This window comes from Melanerpes formicivorus, unplaced genomic scaffold, assembly GCF_026170545.1.
Source record: "Melanerpes formicivorus ecotype bairdi unplaced genomic scaffold, bMelFor1.0.p_v2 SCAF_80, whole genome shotgun sequence".
In the NCBI taxonomy this organism is placed as follows: Eukaryota; Metazoa; Chordata; class Aves; order Piciformes; family Picidae; genus Melanerpes; species Melanerpes formicivorus.
The window spans coordinates 1697619-1723415 of NW_027142432.1; the positions used below are offsets into that span (position 1 = coordinate 1697619).

General features: G+C 54.8%; 1 protein-coding gene across 1 annotated transcript in view; it reads right to left on the reverse strand.

Annotated features, from left to right (window-relative positions):
• LOC137454317 (zinc finger protein 850-like) overlaps positions 1–25797 on the reverse strand; it is a 291247-nt gene that overhangs the window by 144788 nt on the left and 120662 nt on the right. The window contains exon 4 of the mRNA XM_068164368.1: positions 2747–3498. Coding sequence (XP_068020469.1) covers positions 2747–3498 — 752 coding nt within the window. The remainder of the gene's footprint in view (positions 1–2746; positions 3499–25797) is intronic.

Here is a 25797-nt window from a genome sequence, read left to right on the forward strand (position 1 = left end):
GTTTTTTCTAGTGCTTCCTGCGCTTATTTATTCTCAGGAACCAACTCTTTTTTCCTCTGGGCACCAAATAGTTTTTTCTAGTGCTTCCTGCGCTTATTTATCTCAGGAACCAACTCTTTTTTCCTCTGCCCTTCTTTTTGCTTGGTCACCAACTCTTTTATTCCCTGCACTTCTTTTTGCTTGGTCACCAACTCTTTTCTTTCTCTGAGATCCCTTTCTTTTTTGTGTACCAGCCCTTTATTTCTCTTTGCTTCTTTTCCCTCTGGCACCAACCCTTTTATTCCCTGTGATTCTGGTTTCTCAGGCACCAACCCTTTTGTCCTGTCCGAATAGAATAGAATAGAATAGAATAGAATAGAATAGAATAGAAAATAGACCAGGTTGGAAGAGACCATCAAGATCATCATGTCCAACCCATCATCCAACACCATCAAATCAACTAAACCATGGCACCAAGCACCCCATCAAGTCCCCTCCTAAACACCCCCAATGATGGCAACTCCACCACCTCCCCGGGCAGCACATTCCAATGGGCAATTACTCTCTCTATGAAGAACTTCTTCCTAACATCCAGTCTAAAGCTCGCTGGTGCATCTTGAGACTGTGTCCTCTTGTTCTGGTGCTGGTTGCCTGGGAGAAGAGACCAGCCCCCACCTTTCTACCACCTCCCTTCAGGTAGTTGTAGACAGCAATAAGGTCTCCCCTGAGCCTCCTCTTCTCCAGGCTAAGCAACCCCAGCTCCCTCAGCTTCTCCTCATAGGACCTGTACTCCAAACCCCTCCCCAGCTTTGCTGCCCTTCTTTGGACACATTCCAGCAAGTCAACATTCTTCCTAAACTGAGGGGCCCAGGACTGGACACAGGATTCAAGGTGTGGCCTAACCAGTGCAGTGTACAGGGGCAGAATGACCTCCCTGCTCCTGCTGGCCACACTGTTCCTGATACAGGCCAGGATGCCATTGGCCTTCTTGGCCACCTAGGTGCACAGCTGGCTCATGTTCAGCCTACTATCAACCAGTATCACCAAGGATGCTTTCTGTCTGGCTGATCTCCAGCCACTCTGACCACAGCCTGTAGCACTGCATGGGGTTGTTGTGGCCAAAGAGCAGCACCCGGCACTTAAAGAGCCTCAGCCTCCAACCAGATGGAGGGGAGAGACAAATTGGTTTGTTGGACTGTACAGAACCAATGGCCTGGCAAGTTGAAGCCATGAGAGGATAAAGCTTTAGTAGATACAGGTGCCCAGAGTGCTCTGACACCATCAAACCACAAGGGGTGGAACCCATCCATGTTTCTGGTGTGACAGGAGGATCCCCACACCTGGATGTGTTGGAAGCTGAGTACTGGGATGCAAGCCACAGTTTGCTTTCACTTGGAGGCATGGAAGGAGTCACTGGACTCAGATTGCCCCAGAGCTGGAAACACAGCCCCAGCATTTGCAGCATTTGGACTGGGCATGGACTGATCCAGACTGTGCTGGAACAGAGTAGAGCTGCAGAGCACCTGCAGTGAGCAGCCCTCTGGGTACTGCAAAGCGACCTCCTGTGGAGTGAGAATGGACAGTGCCTGAGGTGTGCTGCTGATCGCTGCTGGGCATGGTGCAGGTGGCACAGAATGAGGGCTTGGAAATATCAAAGGTTAAGCTGGAAATTTGCTGCCATTACTTCACACTATCCTGCCTCATGCCACCTTCACAGAGACAGTGCTGGCTGGAGCAAAGTACTACAGGGCTTGAAGTTCAGATGGCAACATGAGAGGCTTCCTGTTCTGGTTGCTGCTGTTGGGTTCTGGCTCTCAGGTGCTGGCTCTTTGCTGAGGGGGAGGGCTGCAGGGGTTTAACTCCTGGCTGCTGCTGCTGACTGCTGTGCTTCTTTCTGCAAACAGCCTCAGGTCAGTGTGCATTATGGGATCTCTTTTGGATTCAACTCTTTTGTTCTTATCTCAAGTCCTCATCTCAACCCAGAGGGTTTTTTTGGTTCCTGTGTGTGTTATTTTTCCCTCCCTTCTGTTTTTGGGGGGAACAGGTAGCTTAAACTCTTCTCAGCTCTTCAACCTGTTCCAGCCCCAGAGTGGAAAGCCAACAGAAGCTTTCTGAGTTCTTCCAAAGATCTCCATGAGATTCCCCCTACACTCTCCAAAGATCCTAAAAGTCACTCCTAGGACCATCCAAATCCCAAACACCTAAGATCACCTGAAAGCCCCTGAAGAATGCCTCTGAGATGCCCCTCAAGACTCCTCTGAGAACCTCATTTTCCCCTCCTTGAACTGGGCACACAGCTCCACCCCATCCCTTGGGAGCAAATGCCCCCAAAATTCAGGCATTGAGGCAGGGATATCTGAAATAAAAGCAAACAGACAGGATTTGGGTAACTTTTGGGTTTTATTGAGACAATTGGTCAATGGACAGCGGATTTCTTACCCCAGGGAGACACAAAGCACTGGGGGAGAACCAGACAGACCCTGGCAAAGCCCTGCCCAGCTCCACTGGGAGCTCCAGCTGTGCCGACTCAGCACTGTAACTGTTCTCATTAGCAATAATTGGTGTTCAGAAGGGCAGGAGGTGTTAGGGACTGTGGACACCAGCAGCAACAGAGAAATGCAAAGGAAAAAGGGATGATTTTGGTGCTGGAAAGGCCCTCTCAGAAGGGTCATGATTACCCAACAGATTCTAGGTGGATTTATGCCTCCCCTCCAGTGCAGGCTGCTCTCTGGTGTGGATGTAGCGGTGCTTGTTGAGAGAGCCCTTCTGGGTGAAGCGCTTACCGCAATCAGCACAAGTGAAAGGCTTCTCACCAGTGTGGGTGCGGCGGTGAGTAATGAGGGTGCCCCGCCGGCTGACGCTCTCGCCACAATCAGCACAAGTGTAGGGCTTCTCACCAGTGTGGGTGCGGCGATGAGCAATGAAATTGTGCCTGTGGCTGAAGCGCTTGCCACAGTCAGCACAGGTGAAAGGGTTCTCACCGGTGTGGGTGCGGTGGTGCTCAATAAGAGTGCTCCTATGTCTGAAGGTCTGGCCACACTCAGCACAGCTGAAAGACTTCTCGCTAGTGTGCACACGACGGTGCTCTGTGAGATCTCCCTTCTTGGTGAACCTCTTGCCGCAGTCGGCACAGCTGTAAGGCTTCTCACCACTGTGGATGAGTTGGTGCTGGATGAATTCAGTACTCGTGGTAAAGCTCTTGCTGCACTCAGCACAGGGGAACAGATGCTCTCCAGTGTGGATGCGGCAATGGATGGTGAGAGTGGAGCTGTGTTTGAAGCTCTTGCCGCAGTCCCTGCAGCTGAAGGCCTTCTCACTGGTGTGGACGAGGTGGTGTTGCTTAAGAGTAAAGATATGCCTGAACCGCTTCCCACAGCTGTCACAAGAGACGGGCTTCTCTCCAGTGTGGGTGCGGCGGTGCTGGGTGAGATGACCGCGCTGGGTAAAGCTCTGTCCGCAGTCAGCACAGGTGAACGGTTTCTCGCCAGTGTGGGTGCGGCGGTGCTGGATGAGCTCAGAGTTCCAGCGGAACCTCTTGCCACAGTCACCACAAACGAAGGGCCGGGAGCCAGGTTGTGGGCAGTGGTGCTTCAGTAGCTCTGAGCCACCTGGGAAGCTCTGCCCACACTCAAGGCACTGATTCAGCTCTTTGTGTGACACTGAGGGATCTGCTCTGGCTGCATCCTCCTCCATACATTCCTCCCTCTCATCGTGGTCACCTTCATCATCATCATTATCCTCCTCTTCATAGTTGCCATTCTCAGCATCATCCTCCATCTTCTCCTCTTTTTCCTCCTCATCCTCCTCTACCTTGGGACTGCACATTGGCTTCTCCAACTTGATCTCTGGGTGCTGCTTCACCTCCCAGCTCTTGTCTGGGTCCTTCTGTGAGGCCATACTGTGGCAGGAAGGGGTCACAGCTCTGCAATAGGGAAGATGGAAGCACCTGAGCCCAGGACCTCAAACCCTCAGATCCTGCCTGGGTCATGACAGTCCCTGACTCCCAACACCCAGCTGGAGAAGAGAATGCAGAGGGGACCTCAAACCTTCAGTTTCTGCCACAGTGTGGGTTCAGACCTTTAATACCTGTACTGAGACCCCAGGTTCCTGTGATCAGTGCCCTGAGGTTCCCTGGGGCTTGCAAGTGGCCCCACTCTCCTCGAGCCTGGTGGCATTGGCAGGGGGGATCCTGGCCCAATCTCTCCTGGCTCAGGCAATGGAGGCAGCAGCATTGACCAATGAAGACCAAACCACCTTCAACCTTCTCCCACCACCCACCACATCCAAACCCCAGTCACCTCCTGCCACACAACTGACCCCCACAAGCCTGGGGAGTTCCTAAACTCCAACACCTGATGTGCCTCAGAACCCCTGGAGGGGTGAAATGTAGTGGGCAGGAGAAGGCGGAAGAGGCTGGGAGGTGCCCTGGGACTCTAGGATTCTGGGGGCTGGGGTCCTGCTGTTGCCCCACTCTGGGTTTCTTATCTGCAGGGCTGCTCCAAGGGGCAGATCTGCAAACTCTGCTTTTCCACAGCACACAGGGGCAGGAATGATGGAGAGAGAGGGACACAACTCCTGCCACAGAGAAGCAAAGGTCTCAGAGAGGACTGATCTGCAATGGATGGCTCAGCACTGCCCAGGACCAGGCAGCACAGCTCAGCCTTGCTGGGGGCAGCTCCCAAGACCAGCAGCACAGCCACAGCACACAGCCAGGGCTGCTCAAGATGGGAGGCCTCAACAAGTGCAGACTCAGCTCATTGCCCAGCACACAGCTGCAGGCCAGCACCACAACACAGCTGCCTCCACACAGCCTCTCCCAGGCCTTCCCTGCAGCTTCCTCCCACTGCCTGCCCAGACCTCTGCTGCCTGCAGCTGCCTTTGACAGCAGATCTTGCCCTGGACCCAGCTCTCCTCCCTGGCTCTGCCCCCACCACACTCACTCTATGCCCAGCTCTGCCCTGCACACGCCTCTCTGCTGGTCACTCCCCAAGAAAAGATCACAGCAGCCCTCAGGACACACACAAAGGGAGCTTCATGCTTTCTGAAGGTGCATCAAAGGGGGAAGGGACTTGGGCAGCTTCTTGCTAAACCTTTTCAGCCCTCACTGGGATGCTGGAGGAGTCTCTGGCTCCTGCCCAAACCTCACACCTCCAGCACCCTTCACACACCTGCAGCCCAAAGAGACTCAGTGGAAAGAGTTTGGCTTCCTTCTGTCCCTGACCATTTCTCTCAGCTTGCTCTTTGCAGTTCTCCTGGAGCTGCCACTCCACAGCCCTAAGAGACAAATGAGGTTTGGTGGGAGGGTACAGTACCCATGGGCTGCTGTTCATCTCCCAGCTGACACAGGCAGAGCTGCAGCACAATTCACTCCTTTCACCTCCTCAAATGCTGCCAGATTCTGCCATTCCCTGCACACACATTTGCCACCTGGGCCCTGCATCCTCTCCCCTTCTTGGGGGGACAAGGCCTAATTCCTGCCTGACCATCCCCAGGCCCTTCCCTCATTCCCAGCCCATCCATGTCCCTACTGCCTTGACTGTCCCATGGTCCTGTATCCCCCACCTCCACTGCCACTGCAGCTGGAAGGGTGGAGTGGGAAATGCTGTGGCTGAGGAAGCATCTAAGGAACTGGGCTGGAAGCAGCAGCACAAGAATGGAAGGGGCCTGAGACTAAAGGCTGGGATCAGCTGGAGGGCTGAAAGAACAGCACCAAGCCAAGGGGGGGTTACAGATGAGGGCTGGGGAGGGACCCTGCAGCCACCTCAGGCAGCAACTGATGAGAGCAAGGGGGACAGAGAGGGAGTGAGACCTCAGGTGACTCCTGCCATGGGGGATGGCTGGGCTGTGTGGCTAGGAGCCCTGAGTGCCTGCTTGGGCTGTGCTGGATGTCAGGAGGGGTCAGGGGACTGTCCTGAGCCAGGCAGGGTTTGGGGCTTTGAACTTCTGGGGTCAGCTGCTGCCAGCACCATTGGAGGTAGGAGCCAGGCAGAGCCACACAGCTGCTGAACTAAGCCCTCCCACCCCCTGCAGCCTTCACCCTCCATCTCCCCATCCATTGCTCCATCTCCACTCACTTGCTGCCCTCTAAGAGTCCCCATGGTCCTACAACATCAACAGGGCTGATCTACACAGCCCAAGAGAAATCCCTGGATGAGAGCATGGAGGAGAATCCCTGTGGTGGGTGGAAGGCACTGGGAGGTCTTACACCAGAGAGTAGAGACCTCCAGCAGGGACAGCAGAGTCCAGAGGGACACCACAAAGTGTCATCTAGCTTAGTTCATTCCCACAAGGTCTGCACCCACTCTCTACAAAGGAACAGCACAGGATCTCCAACCTCCTTTGCCCTTCCTCTCTGCTCCCAGGAACAGCTTCTGGGATCTCTCTCTGCAGAGGAGCTTCGAGGCCTTGGCAGTGCTGCCAACTGCGGCCTGCAGCGGCCTGGCTCACCTGGGAGCTGCCTACCAGAATCTGCAACTGCAACTCTTGGGGGGCAGAGAGGCATGGGGGAGGGGGAAGGCATTTGGGGCCTGGGGTTCTGGACTGCTTTGGTGGAGCTCTGGAGGAAGCTTTGGCCTAGGGAGGTTGCTTGGCTCCCGTGGCCCAGGCACACTATGGATTGTTGTGGATTTGATGCTTTGCACTGTAGGATGCAGCTCTGAACAGCACAGCCATGGAAACTGCCCAATTCTATCCAACCCTCTGGCCACAGCTTGGCATCAACTCCTTTCACAAGGCTCAAAGAGAGCTTCTCTTCCTCCTGAAACCTAAGGCAATACCCTGCAGAACAAGTTGGAGGAGCTCAAGGGGACAAGCTGCAGAGGGGGCCCAGGGCAACCTCCTGAGCTTCAACAAGAGCAAGGGCAGGGTCCTGCCCCTGGCCTGGCACAATCCTCACAATCAGGACAGGCTGGGGGAGAAGGGGATAGGAAGCAGCCCTGCAGAAAAGGACTAGAGGGTGCTGCTGGACAAGAAGCTGGACAGGAACAGACAGGGGGAGCCTGCAGCCTACAAGGCCAAGGGCAGCCTGGGCTGTACCAAAAGCAGCAGGGGCAGAGATGGACAGAAGCCATCCTGGCACTTGGCTCTGCTCTGCTGAGACTTCACCTGCAGCACTGCAGCCAGCTCTGGAGCCCTCAGCACAGGAAGGACAGGGACCTGATGGAGAGGGTCCAGAGGAGGGACACAAAAATGATCAGGGGCTTGGAGCAGCTCTGCTACCAGGACAGGCTGAGGGAGCTGGGGGTGATCAGCCTGGAGAGGAGAAGAGAAGGCTCTGCCGAGACCTAAGAGTGACCTTCTGGTACTGAAGGGGACTACAAGAAGGCTGCAGAGGGACCCTTTGCAAAGCCTGCAGGGACAGCACCAGAGGCAATGGCTTCAAACCAGAGCAGAGCAGATTGAGACAGGAGGTGAGGAACAAGTTCTGCACCAGGAGGCTGCTGGAACACTGCAACAGGTTGCCCAGGGAGGGGCTTGAGGTCCCAGCCCTGCAGATGGTCAAGGTGAGGCTGGACAGGGCTCTGGGCAACCTGAGCTAGTGCAGGATGTCCCTGCTGACTGCAGAGGGGCTTGGACTGCAGCACCTTTGCAGCTCCCTGACAACCCAAACCACTCTAGGATTCTAGGAGTCTAAGTGCAGCCTCCAGGGAGAGCAGGAAAAAGATGAGGCAGAGGAGGACAAGGAAGAGGACAAGGAGGAGGAGAACCAAAATCCCTTCCCAACTCCTCCACAACTCTGCCAAATTCCTGGAAGGCTCTTCCAGCTCTGCAGAGTTCATTCTGAAGAGAGCTGAGGGAGTTGCTAGGCTCAGGGATGTCTTGCACACTCTGCACAAATGCTCCAGAAGCTTTCCAAGTGCCCTCAAAACCAGCAGCACAGCTCTGCTGCCACACAATGCCAGGCTGCAAGGGACCCCAAGGCTCAGCTGCTCCAACCTTGCCAGCTGACACTGCACTGGAAAGGAGCTGGCCCAGCCCCCTGCCAAGCTGAGCCTTCCAACTCTGCCCTGCAGGGCAATCCACCACTGCCCTGGGGAGATGATTCCAAAGGCTGACTGGCAGGGAAAAGCTTTTGCCTCTGCAGGGCACAGTGCCACTTCAGCTCAACTCTTGCAGCAGCTCTTTGAGATCTGCCTTTGGAGCACCACAAACTCTGAAGCACTGCAGTGCAAAGCAGCTCAGCTTCAACTTCCAACTGCCTGAACTCTCACATTTTAAATTCAAGACAGGGGCCAAGCTCACACCCAGCCCCCAAGCTCACACCCAGCCCCCAAGCTCAAGAACCAGCAACTAAGGTCAGAGTCAGCTCCCAAGCACAAGAATCCAGATCAGAAATGCAGAGCCAGCCCCCAGGCTCAGAGCCAGCTCCTAAGTTCACATCCAGGCCCCAACCTCAAGAACCAGCTGCTAAGATCAGAACCATTTCCCAAGCTCACAGCCAGCCCCTGAGCTCAAGAACCAGCAATTAAGGTCAGAACACTTCCCAAGCTGAGAGCCACCTCCAGAGCTCACACCCAGTCCCCAAGCTCAAGAGCCAGCCACTAAGGTCCAGAACCTAGATCAAAAGTGCAGACTCAGCTCCCAAGCCAGCAACTAAGGTCAGAATCACTTAGCAAGCTCAAGAACCAGCCCCTGACCTCACAGACAGGCCCTGAGATCAAGAACCAGACCCCAAGCCCAGAGTCAGCAACTAAGCTCAAAACCCTTTTCCAAGCTCACACCCAGACCCCAAGCTCAAGAGCCAGAAAATAAAATCAGAACCACTTCCCAAGCTCAAGAACCAGCAGCTAAGCTCAGAGCCAGCCCCCAAGCTCAGAGCCAGCCCCCAAGCTCAGAGCCAGCCCCCAAGCTCAAGAACCAGCACCCAAGCTTCAGAACCTAGATCAAAAGTGCAGACTCAGCACCCAAGCTCAGAACCAGCAACTAAGATCACAACCACTTCCCAAGCTCACACCCAGCCCCCAAGCTCAAGAAACAGCTCCCAAGCTCCCAAGCCAGCACCTAAGGTCAAAACCCTTTCCAAGCTCAGGAATCAGCCCCCAGGCTCCAGTACCAGCAACAAAGGTCAGAACCAAGCTCCAGAGCCAGCCCCCACAAGCTCAAGAGCCAGCCAGTAAGGTCAGAACTACTTTCCAAGCTCAGAGCCAGCCCCTAAGCTCATAACCAGCCCCCAAGCTCAAGAACCAGCCCCTGGCCTCACAGACAGGCCCTGAGGTCAAGAACCACACCCCAAGCCCAGAGCCAGCAACTAAGGTCAGAACCCTTTCCAAGCTTGACAACCAGACCCCAAGCTCAGCACCAGCCCCTCAGCTTGAGAACCAGCAATTAAGGTCAGAAACCCTTCCCAAGTTCAAAGCCAGCTCCCAAGCTCAGCGCCAGCAACTAAGGTCACAACCACTTCCCAAGCTCCAGAACCAATCTCCAAGCTCAATGGCAGCCCCAGAGATTAAAAACCATCCCCTGAGCCCAGAGCCAGCCCCCAAGCCCAAGAAGCAGCCCTGAGCTCAGGGAACAAGCTCCTGAGCTCAGACCCAGACCCCAAGCTCTAGAACCAGCAAGCAAAGTTAGAACTACTTCCCAAGCTCAAGAACCAACCCCCAAGCCCAGAGCCTGACCCCTGAACCCAAAACCAGCAAGTAAGGTCAGAACCAATTTCCTTAGCTCAAGAACCACTTCCCAAGCTCAGAACCAGCCTTCAAGCCCAGCACCAGCCTGCAACCTCAAGAGCCAGCAACTAAGGTCAGAACCACTTCCCAGCTCAAGAGCCAGCCCCCAAGCTCAAGAGCCAGCAACTAAGGTCAGAACAACTTCTCAAGATCAAGAACCAGCCCACCAGCCCCCAAGCTCACACTCAAATCGAACATGCAGACTCAGCTCCTGGGCTCAGAGCCAGCAACTAAGCTCAGATTCACTTCCCAAGCTCGACAGCCAGCCCCTGAGCTCAGTGCCAGCCCCCAAGCTTGAGAACCAGCACCTAAGGTCAGAACTACTTCCCAAGCTCAGAACTAGCCCCTGAGTTCTAGAGCCAGCAACTAAGGTGAGAAGCACTTCCCAAGCTCAAGAACCAACCCCCAAGCCCAGAACCACTTCCTGAGCTCAGATGCAGTCCCCAAGCCCAGCGCCTGACCCCCAAGCTCAAGAGCCAGCAACTAAGGTCAGAACCAACCCCCAAGTTCAGAACCAATTTCCTTAGCTCAAGAACCACTCCCCAAGCCCAGAGCCAGCCCTCAAGCCCAGAACCAGCCTGTGAGCTCTAGAGCCAGGAACTAAGGTCAGAACCACTTCCCAGCTTGAGAACCAGCCCCTAAGCTCTGAGCCAGGCCCTGAGCTGGCGCCCCTGAGCCAAGAGCCTGATCCCTGAGCTCAAGAAACAGCCCCCAAGCTCAGAGCCAGCTCCTAAGCTCTAGAACCAGCAACTAAGGTCAGAACAACTTCTCAAGGTCAAGAACCAGCCCACCAGCCCCCAAGCTCACACTCAAATCTAACATGCAGACTCAGCTCCTGGGCTCAGAGCCAGCAACTAAGCTCAGAACCACTTCCCAAGCTCAGGAACCAGTACCCAAGGTCAGACCCAGACCACAAGCCCAGAAGCACTTCCCAAGCCCAGCGCCAGTACCCCTAGCTCAAGAACCAGCAAGTAAGGTCAGAAACCCCAAACTCACACTCAAATCAGAAGTGCAGACTCAGCACCCAGGCTCACAGCCAGCAACTAAGGTCAGAACCACTTCCCAAGCTCAAGAACCAGCTCCCATGCTCAGAAGCTGCCCCCTAGCTCAAGAATAAGCCACCAAGCCCACACCCAGCCCCCGAGCCCGAGAGCCTGCCACTAAGGCCAGAACCACTTCCAAAGGTCACAGCCACTCCCTGTGTGCAAACACCAACCCCCAGCTCAGTGCCAGCAACTAAGGTCAGAACCACATCCCAAGCCCAGAGCCAGCCCCCGAGCCCAGAGCTCAAGAACAACATCCCGAGCCCAGCCCCAGGCCCTGAGCTTGAGAACCAGCAACTAAGGTCAGAAGTCATTCCCAAGGACAGAGCCTGCCCCCAAGCTTAAAATGCAGCAGCCAAGCCCAGAACCACTTCCCGAGCCCAGAGCCAGCCCCCAAGCCCAAGAACCAGCAACTAAGACCCGAACCACTTCTCGAGCTTAACAACCAGACCCCGAGCTCACACTCAAATAAAAAGTGCAGACTCAGCTCCCAAGCTCAGACTCAGCTCCCAAGCTCAGGAATCATCAGCCAACAACACACCCAGCCCCCAAGATCAGACCCACACCCAAGCTCAAGACCCAGCTCCCAAACTCTTGGGGGCACCAGAGCTGCACACAGCACTCCAGCAGCTCAAAAGTTCAGAACAGGTCCTCAAGGTCAGGCCCAGATCAAAAGTGCAGACCCAGATCCCAAGCTCAGATGCAGCTCCCAAGCTAAGAACCAGCAAACAAGCTCACCCCCAGCCCCCAGGCTCAGAGCCAGTTTCACAACTTTGCTTATTTCAAGTTCCCTTCATTGCACTTCTGCTAAGTGTCCAAATTCAAGCAGCCAGAGAATGCTTTGGCCTGGAAGGGACCCCAAAGAGCAGACAGCTCCAACCCCCTGCCATGCCCACAGACACCTTCCACCACACCAGGCTGCTCAAGCCCTCATCCAACCTCACCCTCAGCACCTCCAGGGAGGGGGCAGCCAGCACCTCCCTGCCCAACCTGCTCCAGGCTCTCACCACCCCCACTCCAAACTATTTCCTCCCAAGCTCCACTCCAAATCTGCCCTCCTCAACCTTCAATCCAGTCCCCCTCAGCCCATCACTCCCAGCCCCTCACAAAACTCCCTCCCCAGCTCTCCTGCAGCCCCCAGCAGCTACCACAAGGCTGCTCCAACCTCTCCCCACAGCCTCAACAGACACAACTCTCACAGACCACCCACACAGGGGAGCTGCCACAGCCCTCCCACCACCCCCAGGGCCTCCTACACACCCCCTCCAACAGCTCAACCTCCTGCCCCTCTTGGGGGCACCACAGCTGCACACAGCACTCCAGCTGGCAGCACACAATGCTGCCAGCACAAAAACCATTGCAGCAAAAGCCTCAACCTGTGCTCAGCTGCCAAAACCAAAGGGACCTCAACTTGGCCACAAGAGAAAGGACCAAACTCAGCCAAGACACTGAGCCAACACCCAAGGCTGCACAAAACAACCAGCAACAGCTTCCAGCAACAGCAGACCTGCAGCTGGGCTGCAAAGCTCTGCAGAAGAAAACCACTCCAGAAGGGCTCCAGGGCCCCAGGGATTGCAAAGCCCAGGCTCTCACTCTCCTCCTGCACAAGGAAAGCTTCACTTGCCCACAAGAAGCCAAACACTTCCCCACACCAAGCCATCCACACCACTTGACTTTCAACTTCCTTCAAGCCCTTGCCTGGCAGCAGCACTTCCTCAGCCCACAGCTCCAGCAACACCACAAGGCCTTGAAGGCTCTCCTGCACTCCACACCTCTCAGCCACACCCACACCCCTTGGCCACCCACAACCCAACAAGCTTCCTGCTCACCACTTCTCTTCCCAAGCCTCACCTCCCTTTGGCCCTCTCAGCACACCACCAACTAACCCCAAAGGGCTCCAGCTGACAGCACTGCTTGCAAGAATCCCAGGCACTTCCAAGGGCAGACTATGAGCCCAAAGGCAAAACCCAAACCTTTCCCCTCTCCACAGGACTCTCTCCCATTTCCCATTCTTCCCAGCACCTCCAGCACCTAAGATGCATTTGCTCTGGGGCAGCTTCCTCACACAGCCACACAATTGCCTGGCCTGCAAAAGACCTCTCTCAGCACTGAGGCCAACTGCCAGCCCCAACACCACCAGGGACACCAAACCATGGCCCCATGGCCACACCTTGCTGCAACACCTCCAGCCATGGCCACTCCACTGCCTCCCTGGGCAGCCTCTGCCAGGCCCTGACCACTCTGGCACCAAACTCATTCCTCCTCCTCTCCAACCTGAGCCTCCCCTGTGACAATTTCAGGCCAATTGCTCTCCTCCTAGCGCCTAAGACTAGGCACAAGAGCCCAACCCCCACCTCACTGCAGCCTCCTTGCAGGCAGCTCCAGAGGCCAAGAGGTCTCCCCTCAGCCTCCTCTTCTCCACACTAAACACCCACAGCTCCCTCACCTGCTCCTCACCAGCCCTGCTCTCCAGACCCTTCCCCACCTTTATTGCCCTTCTCTGCACCTGCTCCAGACCCTCAAAGTCCTTCTTGGAGTCAGGGGCCCAAAACTCACCCCAGCATTCCAGGGGTGGCCTCCCCACGGCCCAGGACAGGAGGACAATCCCTGCCCTGGCCCTGCTGGACACAGCACTGCTGAGACTTGCAGAGCACTGCAATTGCTTTGCTCACTTGCAGCAATCATTTCCTTCCCTTCCCAGCTCATTGCACAGCAAACAGCAGCAAGGGAATTGCTTTGGCTTCTGCTGAAGCTCCTCCAAGGAAGCTGCAGGACTTCTCACCACCAAAACCATCAACAACAGGCTGCCCCCAGCCCAAGCCAAACCTTTCAGTCCAATTCAATGCAGTTCCTCAGCCACAGGCAGACACTCAACAGCTCAGCCTCATTTGGCTGCCTGCCAGCAAGCATTTCCCCAGGGGCAGAGCAGCTGCAGCACAGCAGTCTGCTTCTGACCATGCTTCCTGCCAGCACAGCTGATAAAAGCTCTGCACAGCTCTCAGCCTGCAGCCACACAGCAAAAGCTCCTCCTGCTCTGAGCCTTTCTGTGCTCAGGAGGCCTGCAGAGAAACTGAGAATCACTCTGCAACCCCCCAGGGAATCTTTGTGCCTCAAGAGATTGCAGAGCACAGAGGCCTTGGATGCCACCACCCCCAGCACAGCCAAACCGCCCCACAGCTGACACCAGCCCCAGGCGCTCCCAAGCTCAGGCTCAGCACAGCACCCACGCCTGACACCCCCACGGCACCCAGCACACAGCCTGCCCACAGCTCCCCCCCGCGCCTGGCCCTCAGCCCAGCCGCTGCCCTTCAGCACAGCAGCCGCCCGGCACCTGCCAGCACAAAGCCTCCAAACCCCCAGGGCTCCCCCACACACCCCCACAGCAGCCTCTGCTGCAAGCCACACCCCACGCTCACCACCACCTCTCCTGCACACAGCAGCCCCCACAGCGCCGCTGCCACCTCAGCTCTGCTGCCAGCCCAGCCCCCAGCACAGGGACACAGGGACACAGGGCCAGGGACAGCCCCTGCAGCCCACCAATGGCTCCGCCTGCAACACAGCAGCAGCCAAAGGGGGCCTGCAGCTGCCCCCACCAGGGGGAGGCAGCAGCACAGCACCACAAGGAACCCCCAAACACACCCACCCCGACCCCACCCTAAACACGCACCCACAACCCCACACACCCCTCCCACAAAGCCACACACCACACCCACCCACCCCCAACACCTCTGCCCTACCCCACACACACCCCCACAGACACACACACCCCCACAGCTCCCCACACCACTCCCAACACCATACACCCCCACAGCTCCCCACACACTGCCCACAGACACACACAGCTCCCCACAACCGCACCCACCCCCTCGCACCACCCCACCACTCCCCACTCCAAGCCTCACCACCCCGACCCACACCACACCCACACACAGCCTCCCTCACCACCACCAACTCCTACCCCCAAACCCACACAGCCCCACGGGCTCCTCACCAGCCCCTCACACGCCCCTCTCCGACCCCAAGCCCCCACCCAACCTCACACACGCCCCCACAACTCCACAGCCCCCAACAACCACCCCCCACAGCCCCACCCACACCAGCCCCACACCTCACCGAGCCCTCCTCAAGCCCAGCTCCACGACACAGCCCTCAGCCCCAGGCCATCCCAATGCCAACCCCACGAGCCGCTCCCCCAAGCCCCAAGGGATCCCCACACCAGCAGCCCCCACTCTGCCCCGCACCTGCCCACACCTACCCCACAGCCCAGGCCAAAGGGGCGCACAGCAGCAGGAAGAGGAAGGAGGAAGAGCTCGGAGCAGAGGCAGCTGCCGACTGCCTTCCCCTGCAGCCTCCTGGCAGCCTGGGCACTGCCTCACCCACACTGGAGAGAGGCCCTTCTCTTGTGACAGCTGTGGTAAGCGCTTCAGGCGGATCTCTCACCTTAGGCGACACCACCTCACCCACAGCAGTGAGAAGGCCTTTTTCTGCAGGGACTGCGGCAAGAGCTTCAAACACAGCTCCACTCTCACCATCCATCGCCGCATCCACACTGGAGAGCATCTGTTCCCCTGTGCTGAGTGCAGCAAGAGCTTCACCACGAGTACTGCATTAATCCAGCACCAACTCATCCACAGAGGGGAGCAACCGTACAGCTGTGCCGACTGCGGCAAGAGCTTCACCCAGATGGGGAACCTCATAGAGCACCGTCGTGTGCACACTGGCGAGAAATCCTTCAGCTGTGCTGAGTGCGGGAGGAGCTTCAGCCACAGGAGCTATCTCATTGTTCACCGCCGCACCCACACTGGAGAGAAGTCTTTCACCTGTGCTGACTGTGGGAGGCGCTTCAGCCAGAGGCAAGCGCTCAGTCGCCACCGCCGCACCCACACCGGTGAGAAGGCTTTCACTTGTGCTGATTGCGGTAAGCGCTTCACCCAGAAGGGCTATCTCAACAAGCACCGCTACATCCACACCAGAGAGCAGCCTGCACTGGAGGGGAGGCATAAATCCAGCTAGAATCTCTTGAGTAATCGTGACCCCTCTGAGAAGGCCTTTCCAGCACCAAAATCATCTATTTTTCCTTTGCAGTTCTCAGGGACTGGGGACACCAGCAGCAACAAACACCTCCTGCCCATCTGAACACCAATTATTGCTAATGAGAACATTTACAGTGCTGAGTCGGCACACCTGGAGCGCCCAGTGGATCTGGGCAGGGCTTTGCCAGGGTCTGTCTGGTTCTTCCCCAATGCTTTGTGTCGCCCTGGGGTAAGAAATCCTCTGTCCATTGACCAATTGTCTCAATAAAACCCAAAAGTTACCCAAATCCTGTCTGTTTGCTTTTATTTCAGATATCCCTGCCTCAATGCCTGAATTTTGGGGGCATTTGCTCCCAAGGGATGGGGTGGAGCTGTGTGCCCAGTTCAGGGAGGGGAAAATGAGGTTCTCAGAGGAGTCTTGAGTGGCATCTCAGAGGCATTCTGCAGGGGCTTTCAGGTGATCTTAGGTGTTTGGAATTAGGATGGTCCTGGGACTGACTTTTGGGAACTTTGGAGGGTGTAGGGGGAAGCTCATGGAGATCTTTGGAAGAACTCAGAAAGCTTCTGTTGGCTTTCCACTCTGGGGCTGGACCAGGTTGAAGAGCTGAGAAGAGGCTAAGCTGCCTGTTCCCCCCCAAAACAGAAGGAAGCAAAAAATAGCACACACACGAACAAAAAAACCCTCTGGGCTGAGATAAGGACTTGAGATAAGATCAAAAGAGTTGAATCCAAAGGAGATCCCATAGTGCACACTGACCTGAGGCTGTTTGCAGAAAGAAGCACAGCAGTGAGCAGCAGCAGCCAGGAGTTAAATCCCTTCAGCCCTCCCCCTCAGCAAAGAGCCAGCACCTGAGAGCCAGAACCCAACAGCAGCAACCAGAACAGGAAGCCTCTCATGTTGCCATCTGAACTTCAAGCCCTGTAGTACTTTGCTCCAGCCAGCACTGTCCCTGTGAAGGTGGCATGAGGCAGGATGGTGTGGAGTAATGGCAGCAAATTTCCAGCTTAACCTTTGACATTCCCAAGCCCTCATTCAGTGCCACCTGCACCATGCCCAGCAGCAATCAGCAGCACACCTCAGGCACTGTCCATTCTCACTCCACAGGAGGTCGCTTTGCAGTACCCAGAGGGCTGCTCACTGCAGGTGCTCTGCAGCTCCACTCTGTTCCAGCACAGTCTGGATCAGTCCATGCCCAGTCCAAATGCTGCAAATGCTGGGGCTGTGTTTCTAGCTCTGGGGCAGTCTGAGTCCAGTGACTCCTTCCATGCCTCCAAGTGAAAGCAAACTGTGGCTTGCATCCCAGTACTCAGCTTCCAACACATCCAGGTGTGGGGATCCTCCTGTCACACCAGAAACACAGATGGGTTCCACCCCTTGTGGTTTGATGGTGTCAGAGCACTCTGGGCACCTGTATCTACTAAAGCTTTATCCTCTCATGGGTTCAACTTGCCAGGCCATTGGTTCTGTACAGTCCAACAAACCAATTTGTCTCTCCCTTCCATCTGGTTGGAGGCAGAGCCCCTCTAATTCTGTCTTGGGTCCCTTGCATCTTGTGAAGATGCTTTGGCAGTCCCTTCAGGAGGACCAGAAGCAGTTTCAGCTTCCCTGCTCTTCTTAGGCCATTTCCCACTGGAAACTGAGGCAGCATCTCTGGGGGGACAATTCCCCTGTAATTCACAGACTCCTGCAGCCAGGACTGGATTGGGTTTTCCTTTCCACTTCCTCACGTGCTCCCCATGGTCACACAAGTAAAGCAGAGGGTGTGCTGTGCTGTGTGCCTCCCAGATTCTCTCCCTTGGACAGGGGAGCAGCTGCTCCTCACAGCTGAAACACAGGCCTGGACAGAAGAGCAGAGATTTCCTTTGCCTTGCTGGGGCCTGCTGCTTGTTTCATCCACTGTTTGTCCTTGGCCATCTTCCAAAGCCAGAGATAAGAACCAAGCCAGCAGCCCTGGCTCTTTCTCTTGTTCCCATGGGAACCCTGATCCCTCCTGGTCCTTTGCAGGATCAGCTGCTTTCCTTGTAGGCTTCTTTTTCCCTACAGGAGTGTTGTAGATGTGCCCTGGGGAATGAGCAGCAAGGATATCAATGAATAGATATATTGGTAGTCTATTGATATACAAACTATGCAGCAGGGGATTTAGTTTCCATTCACAGGCAGCAGTATTGGGTTGGTGGAACCACCTCTGCAGAACGTTTGTGCCTGGGCACTTCAGAGGAACCAAATGAGTTATAGAATTTAGAGTTGAAACTGATTGGAGAAGCAGTGGGGGAGGGGTTGGTCGGTGACCGGCAAACCCTCAACCCAGGACAGTTTCAGCACTACCTGAACCCAAATTCTATAAAGCAAAGGTTTGGCTTCCTCACGAGCTGAGAACCTCATGAAATCTTTCCTTGGTGATGTGTTTAGAGTCCTGACAGTGCGGCACAGGGGTGGAAACATGCCCAGGCAGATTGTTTACCTGGACTCAGTGGTGCCAAGGTCCCCCCCCCAATGACTCCAGAAGAGAAGGGGGAGAAAGGGGGTTTGAGTCACACACACAGAAGCATGTTCTGGTAATATTTGGGGCACAATCCTGGTCATAAGCACCATTCACTACGAGGGGCAGCTGATCCTGGCACAGGCTGCTTCTCTGACACAGCTGCCATGCCTGTGGCACTGTCTGTAGGTCCAGAGACCTTCTCTTGTCCCTGAGCCCTCTAGAGAGTGATGAGCAGTGCTCAAGAGGCATGGGCCAGGTCCAAACACATTGCAGTGATTTCTGTCTCTCAGACTGACAACAGACTTTTCCCAAACCTTTCCCCAGCTGGGGAGGATTTTTCACTTGCTCAGGGCTGAAATTCCAAAGCACCAGAGGTGACCACCAGCCTAAGAATTTGCCCCTTCCCTCCCCCACCTCCTGCCACTTCTCAGTATCCAGCATCTGGGCAGATCTCACAGTGATTTCCTTGGGAGCAAGCTGCCCAGCAGTGGACAGCACAGCTCTGAATCATTGCCCTATGCTAACACTCAGCACCATCAGCAGCACTAACAGGACTGCAGCTCATCAGCCCCCTGAAAGCAAATCCATCAACATAGTGAACACACCACAGGAAAGAAAACTTCTGTCAAACTCTGTTGACAAGCCTCAAACCTTAATTCAATCCTCTTATCTCTTTGTTAGCTCAATCCTTTTCTCTCCTGCCAAAATCTGTCCTCATTAAGGCAGCTGCTTTCCTGCTCCACATTGGGCTCCAGAAAAGGAATGTACTGGGTACAGCTGAACCAGCAGCCTAACCTTTCTGCCTCCCCCAGCACATAACTGAGGGGAAAAGGACACCACACAAAACCTCTTTGTATTGATACAGAAACAAATGAGAGAAGAGTTTCCTGAGCAAATCAGATCATCAGAATACAAAAGTACAGTGACCTCAGCCTGTGTGCAGAAAAGGCACAGTGGAAAGCAGCAGCAAGCTGCAGCAAGCAAGGCAAAAGCCCAAAGCAGGGAGATGCTCCCCTATCCCTCCCTGTCCCACTGCCATCCCAGCAGAACAGCCAACACCCAAAAAATCCCAGAACCCAGAAGCAGCAACTGGAACAGGGAGCCTCCCATGCTGCAATCTGAACTTCAAGCCCCACAATACTTTGCTCCAGCCAGCACTTTCATTTCTGAGGCTGGCATGGCTGCAGCATGGTTTGGATAACAGCAGCAGAGTCAACTCAACCCATGACAATCAGGAGCCTCTCCAAGCAAAATGGAAAGAGCCTCTCAGCTTCTGTGAAAAACTTACACTGCTTTGAAGGCAGCTGGACTTGCCACATGGATGCATCATCATAGAGCCCAGAAGAGCCCAAGGGGGCAGTGGAAGGTGACTTCAGAAGGATCTTTGAAGATGAAGCTCAGACTTCATGATTTGTAGCTGGAACCTGGGTATTTCCTGCTGGTATCTCCTTGGGATTCAGAGCCCTGTGACAACTCGCAGGGTTAGGGATTGGAAGGGACCTCTGGAGATCTCTGAGTCCCCCTGCCAGAACAGGACCATAGAATCCAGTGCAGGTCTCACAGGAACACATCCAGACAGGGCTGGCAAGTTTCCAGAGAAGGAGACTCCACAACCTCTCTGGGCAGCCTGTTCCTGGGCTCTGTCACCCTTACAGTAAAGAAGTTCTTCCTGCTGTTGAAGTGGAACTTCCTGTGCTGCAGTTTCCATCCATTGCCCCTTGTCCTATACCAGGGCACAAGTTAGCAGAGGCTGTCCCTGTCCTTTCATTTCTGACTGCCAGCCCTTGGATATTTATTGACATTGACCAGATGCACTCTCAGCCTTTTCCTCTCCAGATTAAACAGCCCCAGGCCTCTCAGCCTCTCCTCATCAGGCAGTGCTGCAGTCCCTTCAGCATCCTCACAGCCTCTGCAGCAGATCCCTGTTCCTCTTGAACTGGGGAGTCCAGAAGTGGATGCAATATTCCAGGTGGGGGCCTCACCAGGGCAGAGTAGAGGGAGAGAAGAACCTCCCTGGATCTGCTGGCCACACTCTTCCAAATGCACCCCAGCATCCCATTGGCCTTCTTGGCCACCAGGGCACATTGCTGTCCCATGCAGAACTTGCTGTCCACCAGAACTCCCAGGTCCTCCATGGGGCTGCTCTCTAACTATTTGTTCCCTTGAGTGCTGTAGGGTTCACATTGCTCTGGACATTGCATGGTGCAGATCACCTCCAGTGAATCTGAGGCTCCCCAGAAATTGCCACTGGGTTCCTCTTAATCACATGGATCCTGTCCCAGAAGGCAGCAGTGCAGGAGAAGGAACAGCAGACTGAAGAGAAGGAGAAAGGGAACTGAAAATCTCATCACCTGAATCTAGAAAGAAAGCCCTTGGTAGCAAATGTCCATTCTGGATGGACACAGACCACAACACAGAGCTGATGAGAGCAACTGCTGGGGGTGCAGCAACTGCCCTGAGAAGCCTAAGGAAGGGCTGGAGGGGGGAAGGCATTCACTGGAATTCCAATACCTGATAATACCTCTTGGGCATACTGAGAATCACAGAATTGTCAGGGCTGGAAGGGACCTCAAGGATCATCCAGCTCCAACCACCTGTGCCAAGGGCAGGGACACCTCACACCAGAGCAGGTTGGTCACAGCAATATCCAGCCTGGCCTTAAAAACCTCCAGGGATGAGACTTCCACCAGCTCCCTGGGCAATCTCTGACAGTGTCCCTCCACCCTCATGGGGAAGAACTTCTTCCTCACATCCTATCAGAATCTTCCCACTTCAAGTTTTACTCCATTCCCCCCAGTCCTATCCCTACTCAACACACTAAGAAGTCCCTCCGCAGCTTTCTTGTAGCCTCCTTCAGATATTGGAAGGCCACAAGAAGGACTCCATGGAGCCTTCTCTTCTCCAGACTGAACAGCCCCAATTCCCTCAGTCTGTCCTCATAGCAGAGCAGTTCCAGCCCTCTGCTCATCCTCATGGCCCTTCTCTGGACACCTTCCAGCACCCACAGATCCTTCTTGTAATGGGTGTTCCAGAACTGCACGCAGAGCTCCAGGTGGGGTCTCACCAGGGTGGAGCAGAGTGGGAGAATCACCTCCCTGGCCCTGCTGGCCACATTTCCCTTGCTCCAGCCCAGGATACAATTGGCTCTCTGGGCTGCAGGTGCACACTGGTGGCTCCTGTTGAGCTTGTGGATGAACACTTCCCTTAAGGATAATCCAGAATTAGAAGCACAGGATGGGGATGGAAGAGGCTCCTGATCCAAAGAAGAGACATTCCAAATGTGTCCAGAGATGCAACCTAACTGATTAGCAAACATTGACTGCCTGAAGTCAAGTAATCTCTGTGGGAAGAACACTCAGGTTGTGCATCCATCCAGGCTGTCCCCATCCCATAATTAGGAACAAGCACACAGGGTGGGCAGCACCAGGAGGAAAGGGAAAGTATTGGAGATGTGGCAGTAAAGGCAGGAAAAGATTACCCCTCAGCTGGTCAGGAATCTGTGCCCCTGGGGCAGTGCTCCCAAATACAACTGTGGCTGATCAGTGAGAGGCTCCAAGTTGGGTCCAAGGAGATGTGAAATGGCACAAATGAAACAATGCTGCAAAGGAAAGGGCCTCTGCTTGGCACAGCTGTGCCTGATGGTTTCTGCCTGATGGTTTCTGAAGCAGAAAAGGCCATGGTGAAGATGTCTGCTCTTCCAGCCCTCTGGAATAGGACTGCAGGTGCAGGATCAGCTTCCCAGGGAGGAGTGAAACAGGTTGCAGAAATAGCTGCTCAGGAGGGAATGGCTCCAGGCATGGTCTTTGCCTCAGAAGGAGGAGTGGGCACAGCACTGAACACAAGGTGTTGTGTTTCCATGGATCAGAGAGGAAGGACATCCATAGACATGGGTGAGAGATGGGAACAAAGCAGGATTGTGCAGGAAGGAGGAGCCAGCACAAGTTCTGCACCATGAGGGTAGTGGAACACTGGAACAAGTTGCCCAGGGAGGGGGTTGGGGTGCCTATCCCTGGAGGTATTGAAGGTGAGGCTTGACAGGGCTCTGGGCAACCTGATCTACTTGATCAACCCTGGGAAGGTTGGACAAGATAACCTTTGCAGGTCCCTTCCAGCCCAGCCCATTCTGTGATCAGTGAGATATGGGAAGCAAGCAGATTCTGCATGAAGTGCAAAAGGAAGACACCACCTGGGGCTTCTCAGAGCTCTGGGCCTGGCTATGGTTGTGGATTCCTGCCTTGGACTTCAGTCTCAAGAAGTTGGTTGGAGCAATAACCCTGAGCTTGTTCCCCTTTGTTTGCATGGCTGTTATAGTGCAGGGCATGTGTGAGTGCTGGTCTGCTTGAGGGAGCAGAACAGGGGACAGCAAGGACCTCTCTGGGAAGAGCTGGGGCAAATGTCACCTTCAAGAGCAGGCCCAAAGCCTCTGTATTCTCCTAAGCTCCCATTTCAAGGACCAGGCCTCAGGCCTGTCTGCATTTCATAGAGCAATACTGAGCAAGACTTTCCTGAGGTTCTTTTCCCTTCTTTCTGTTGCTTTTGGGAGACTCTTGAGTTTCTCATTCCATCAGCTGGGCAGGAGATGTTCTCACCTTTCACTACATGTCTTGGAATCTCTTGGGTTTGTCACCAGACATTGGTTTGGTCACCAGCTCTGTTCAGACTTTTCCCTTCACCTTCTAATCACAGAAACAGAGAATCAGCCAGGTTGGAAAAGACCTGAGAGATCATCAAGTCCAACCTACCACCCAACACCCCTTGACACCTAATCCATGGCTCCAAGTGCCACATCCAATCTTTTTCTGAACACCTCCAGGGATGGTGACCCCAGCACCTCCCTGGGCAGCACATTCCAGTGGCCAATTCCTCTTTCTGGCAAGAACTTTCTCCTCACCTCGAGCTTAAACTTCCCCTGGTGTAGCCAATTATTAAATATCAATAACAGCCATAACAGGACTCCTTCCCAGGACAGGTTTGGGCCACTCTCATTAAAGGCTACACCACCTGAAGCCCTCCAACCACTTATCTGTGTCTCCTCCCACTACAACCTATATCCCCTTACCCACTCCCTGACAGACTGGGCCCCATCCCAGTACAAACTTTCTGCCTGTTGTTTGGAGCTGGAGTTTCTAGTGTGTCCCATCCCCAGTCAGAAAGGCACTATAGGGTCTGGCAGGAACCATTCCAAATGCCCTGGGATGGAACAAACCCTGCACACAGGGAAGGACAACTGCAGCTGGGCTGGGCTGGAGGAGTGGGGTCACCCAGACACAGAAGTTGTCCTGCCCCCAAACTCAGCTCTGCTGTGGCTACATCTGGATGCCTGGTGTCTAGGTGCGCAGTTCTGCAGTCTGATGGAGAAGGGAGGAACTGCAGAGACTGCAGAGGAGATCTGCCAGGATGGAGGCTGACATATCTGTGGAGAGGCTGAGGGACCTGGGCTGCTTCAGCCTGCTGAATGGAGGCTCAGGGCACTGCCAGCACAGTGTGCACATGGCTGAAGGGTGGTTTCAGAGAGGATGGAGCTCTTCTGGTGAGTTGGGAGAGACCAAAACCTCCGCACAGTGCAGCTTGGTAGATTCAGGCTGAAGATGAGGCCAAAGAAAGGTCCCTCAAAGCACAGAGCTGCTATGCATGAGGCCATCCAGAGGCCTCAGAAAATGGCAGGGAGAGCTGAGACAGCTCAGGGAAGGGATGGAAATGGCAGGGGGAGAGCTGGGTGGGGAAGTAAGAATGGTGTCAGCAGACTGAAGGGAAAGAGCGGCAGGTATGGGAGTGTGTAGGAGAGGCTGCAGTAGGGATGGCCAAGGGCTCTGGCAAGGCTGAGAGGCCCAACAGGACCAAGGTCTTTGTCCCCTTGGATCTGGCACTTGCCTCTGCCACCAAGGCCTGTGAGGAGAAACTTGGCTTTGAGGCTTTGAGGTTCTTCTATTGCAAGGGCAGTGGTCAGGGCTTGGCCTTTCTGCTTCTTAGACCAAAGGCAAGTTTTTCTGCCCTGCACTTTGTCTTTGTCTCCCTGCAATCCTGGCCTCTAACAAGCTGCTCTAACGAGTCCCTGGGGAGCCTTTGTCAGTAATAAGCCTCAGTGAGGCCAATCAGTGCTTCAAGGTACTTTGGAGTTTGCTTCTGACTTGGACTTCTTGAGCGGCTTCTTGGCAGTACCTTGGCAGAGTCTCCTGGCAGTACCTGAGGATGATGTCATCAGCCCCAAATACTCCATGGGGCTCATTAAATACTGCTGAACCTCTAATTATTGCCGAGGTTTCTGTAGATAATTGGAGAGGATTTTATTGCACAAAGCATCTGATAAAAATGATTTCACCAGGTGAATCAGAGACCTGACCCACAGGTGAGGGACAGGATCTGCCTTGCCAGGGGCTGGGGGTCAGGGCTTGGCCCTTTGGATCAATGAAACCCCTCCAGGTTTCCTGAGCAGCAGAGCCACCTTTAGCTCCTGTTCTGACCTGTCGGCACTGCCTCAGTTCTCTGCTCTCACCACAGCCTGGAGTTGCTTCAGTGCCTCCAGTGATGCTTCCCTTGCATCCACTGTCTCCTTCTGCTCTGACCATACCCTGTGGACCCTTTCCCAGTATGCTTCACTGGGATCCATTAAGAGTAGAAGAAACTTCAGAGTTTGAAACTGACTTTGACTTGTGGAGAGGTTTCATCAGCTTCTCAGTCTCTGAGGTTTATGGACTTGGCACCAAAGCCACCAGAGGGCTCCTTTAAATGCCTTGGGCTGGTCTGCTACTGCTGAGCTGGGCCTGGCTCCTTGGCATGATGGAGCAGCTCCTCTGCACAGCACAGCAAGGCTGAGGGCATATCGGGGAGATGAGAAAGGCAGAGAGAGCTTCAAGGTGGCCAGGATTGGGAGGATGCTGAGAGCTCACTGGGGGAGAAGTCACTGCATTTGCTGACAGGGTGAGTCTGTGGTTGCAGGGCAGTGCAGCTGCAGTTCCTGGAGGCATCTCCTAAAGCTGGGACAGGGACTCTGCTGCCTGCCAGGCTCACGTCTCAAGCAGCCCAGGGAGCTCTTCATGCAGCTTTGGGGAGAAGCTGGGGTTGGAATGAGTTACCCTGGGCAGGGCAAGGCAGGGCAGAGCAAGGCAGGTTCCTTTTGCTGTGGAGAGGCTGCTGTGTGGGTGAGGGTTGCTCTCAGCTCCAGCTCATTTCCAGAACATTTTCATGGGGACTTTTCATGACTTTGTTCAGGCCAGGGCTTCCTGACCCAGTCTCTACTCTCCTGAATCTTTTCTTCCACTCTCTCTGGCCTGGCTGGTAAGGAGGAAAACTCAGCTGTGCCTTTAGAGCAAGGGCTGAGCCTCTTCAACCATCACACAGAGCTTTACTGGGAACCTCACCAAGTGCCTACACTCCTCACCTGAAAGCATTCCTGAGTGTCTGTCTGTCCCTCTCCTTGTCTGTCTCAGATGCTCTTTGTGCTGCTGATGGCTCTCTGGGCATGGAAGCTTCAGCTGCAGAGTCAGGCACAGACACTGTGAGATCTTCTCTGCAGGTGGAGCCACAGCAATGAGGTGTCCCAGCTGTCCTGAGCCTGTGAAGCTCTGGGCAGTGCAGGCTGTGAGGCTGGGAATGA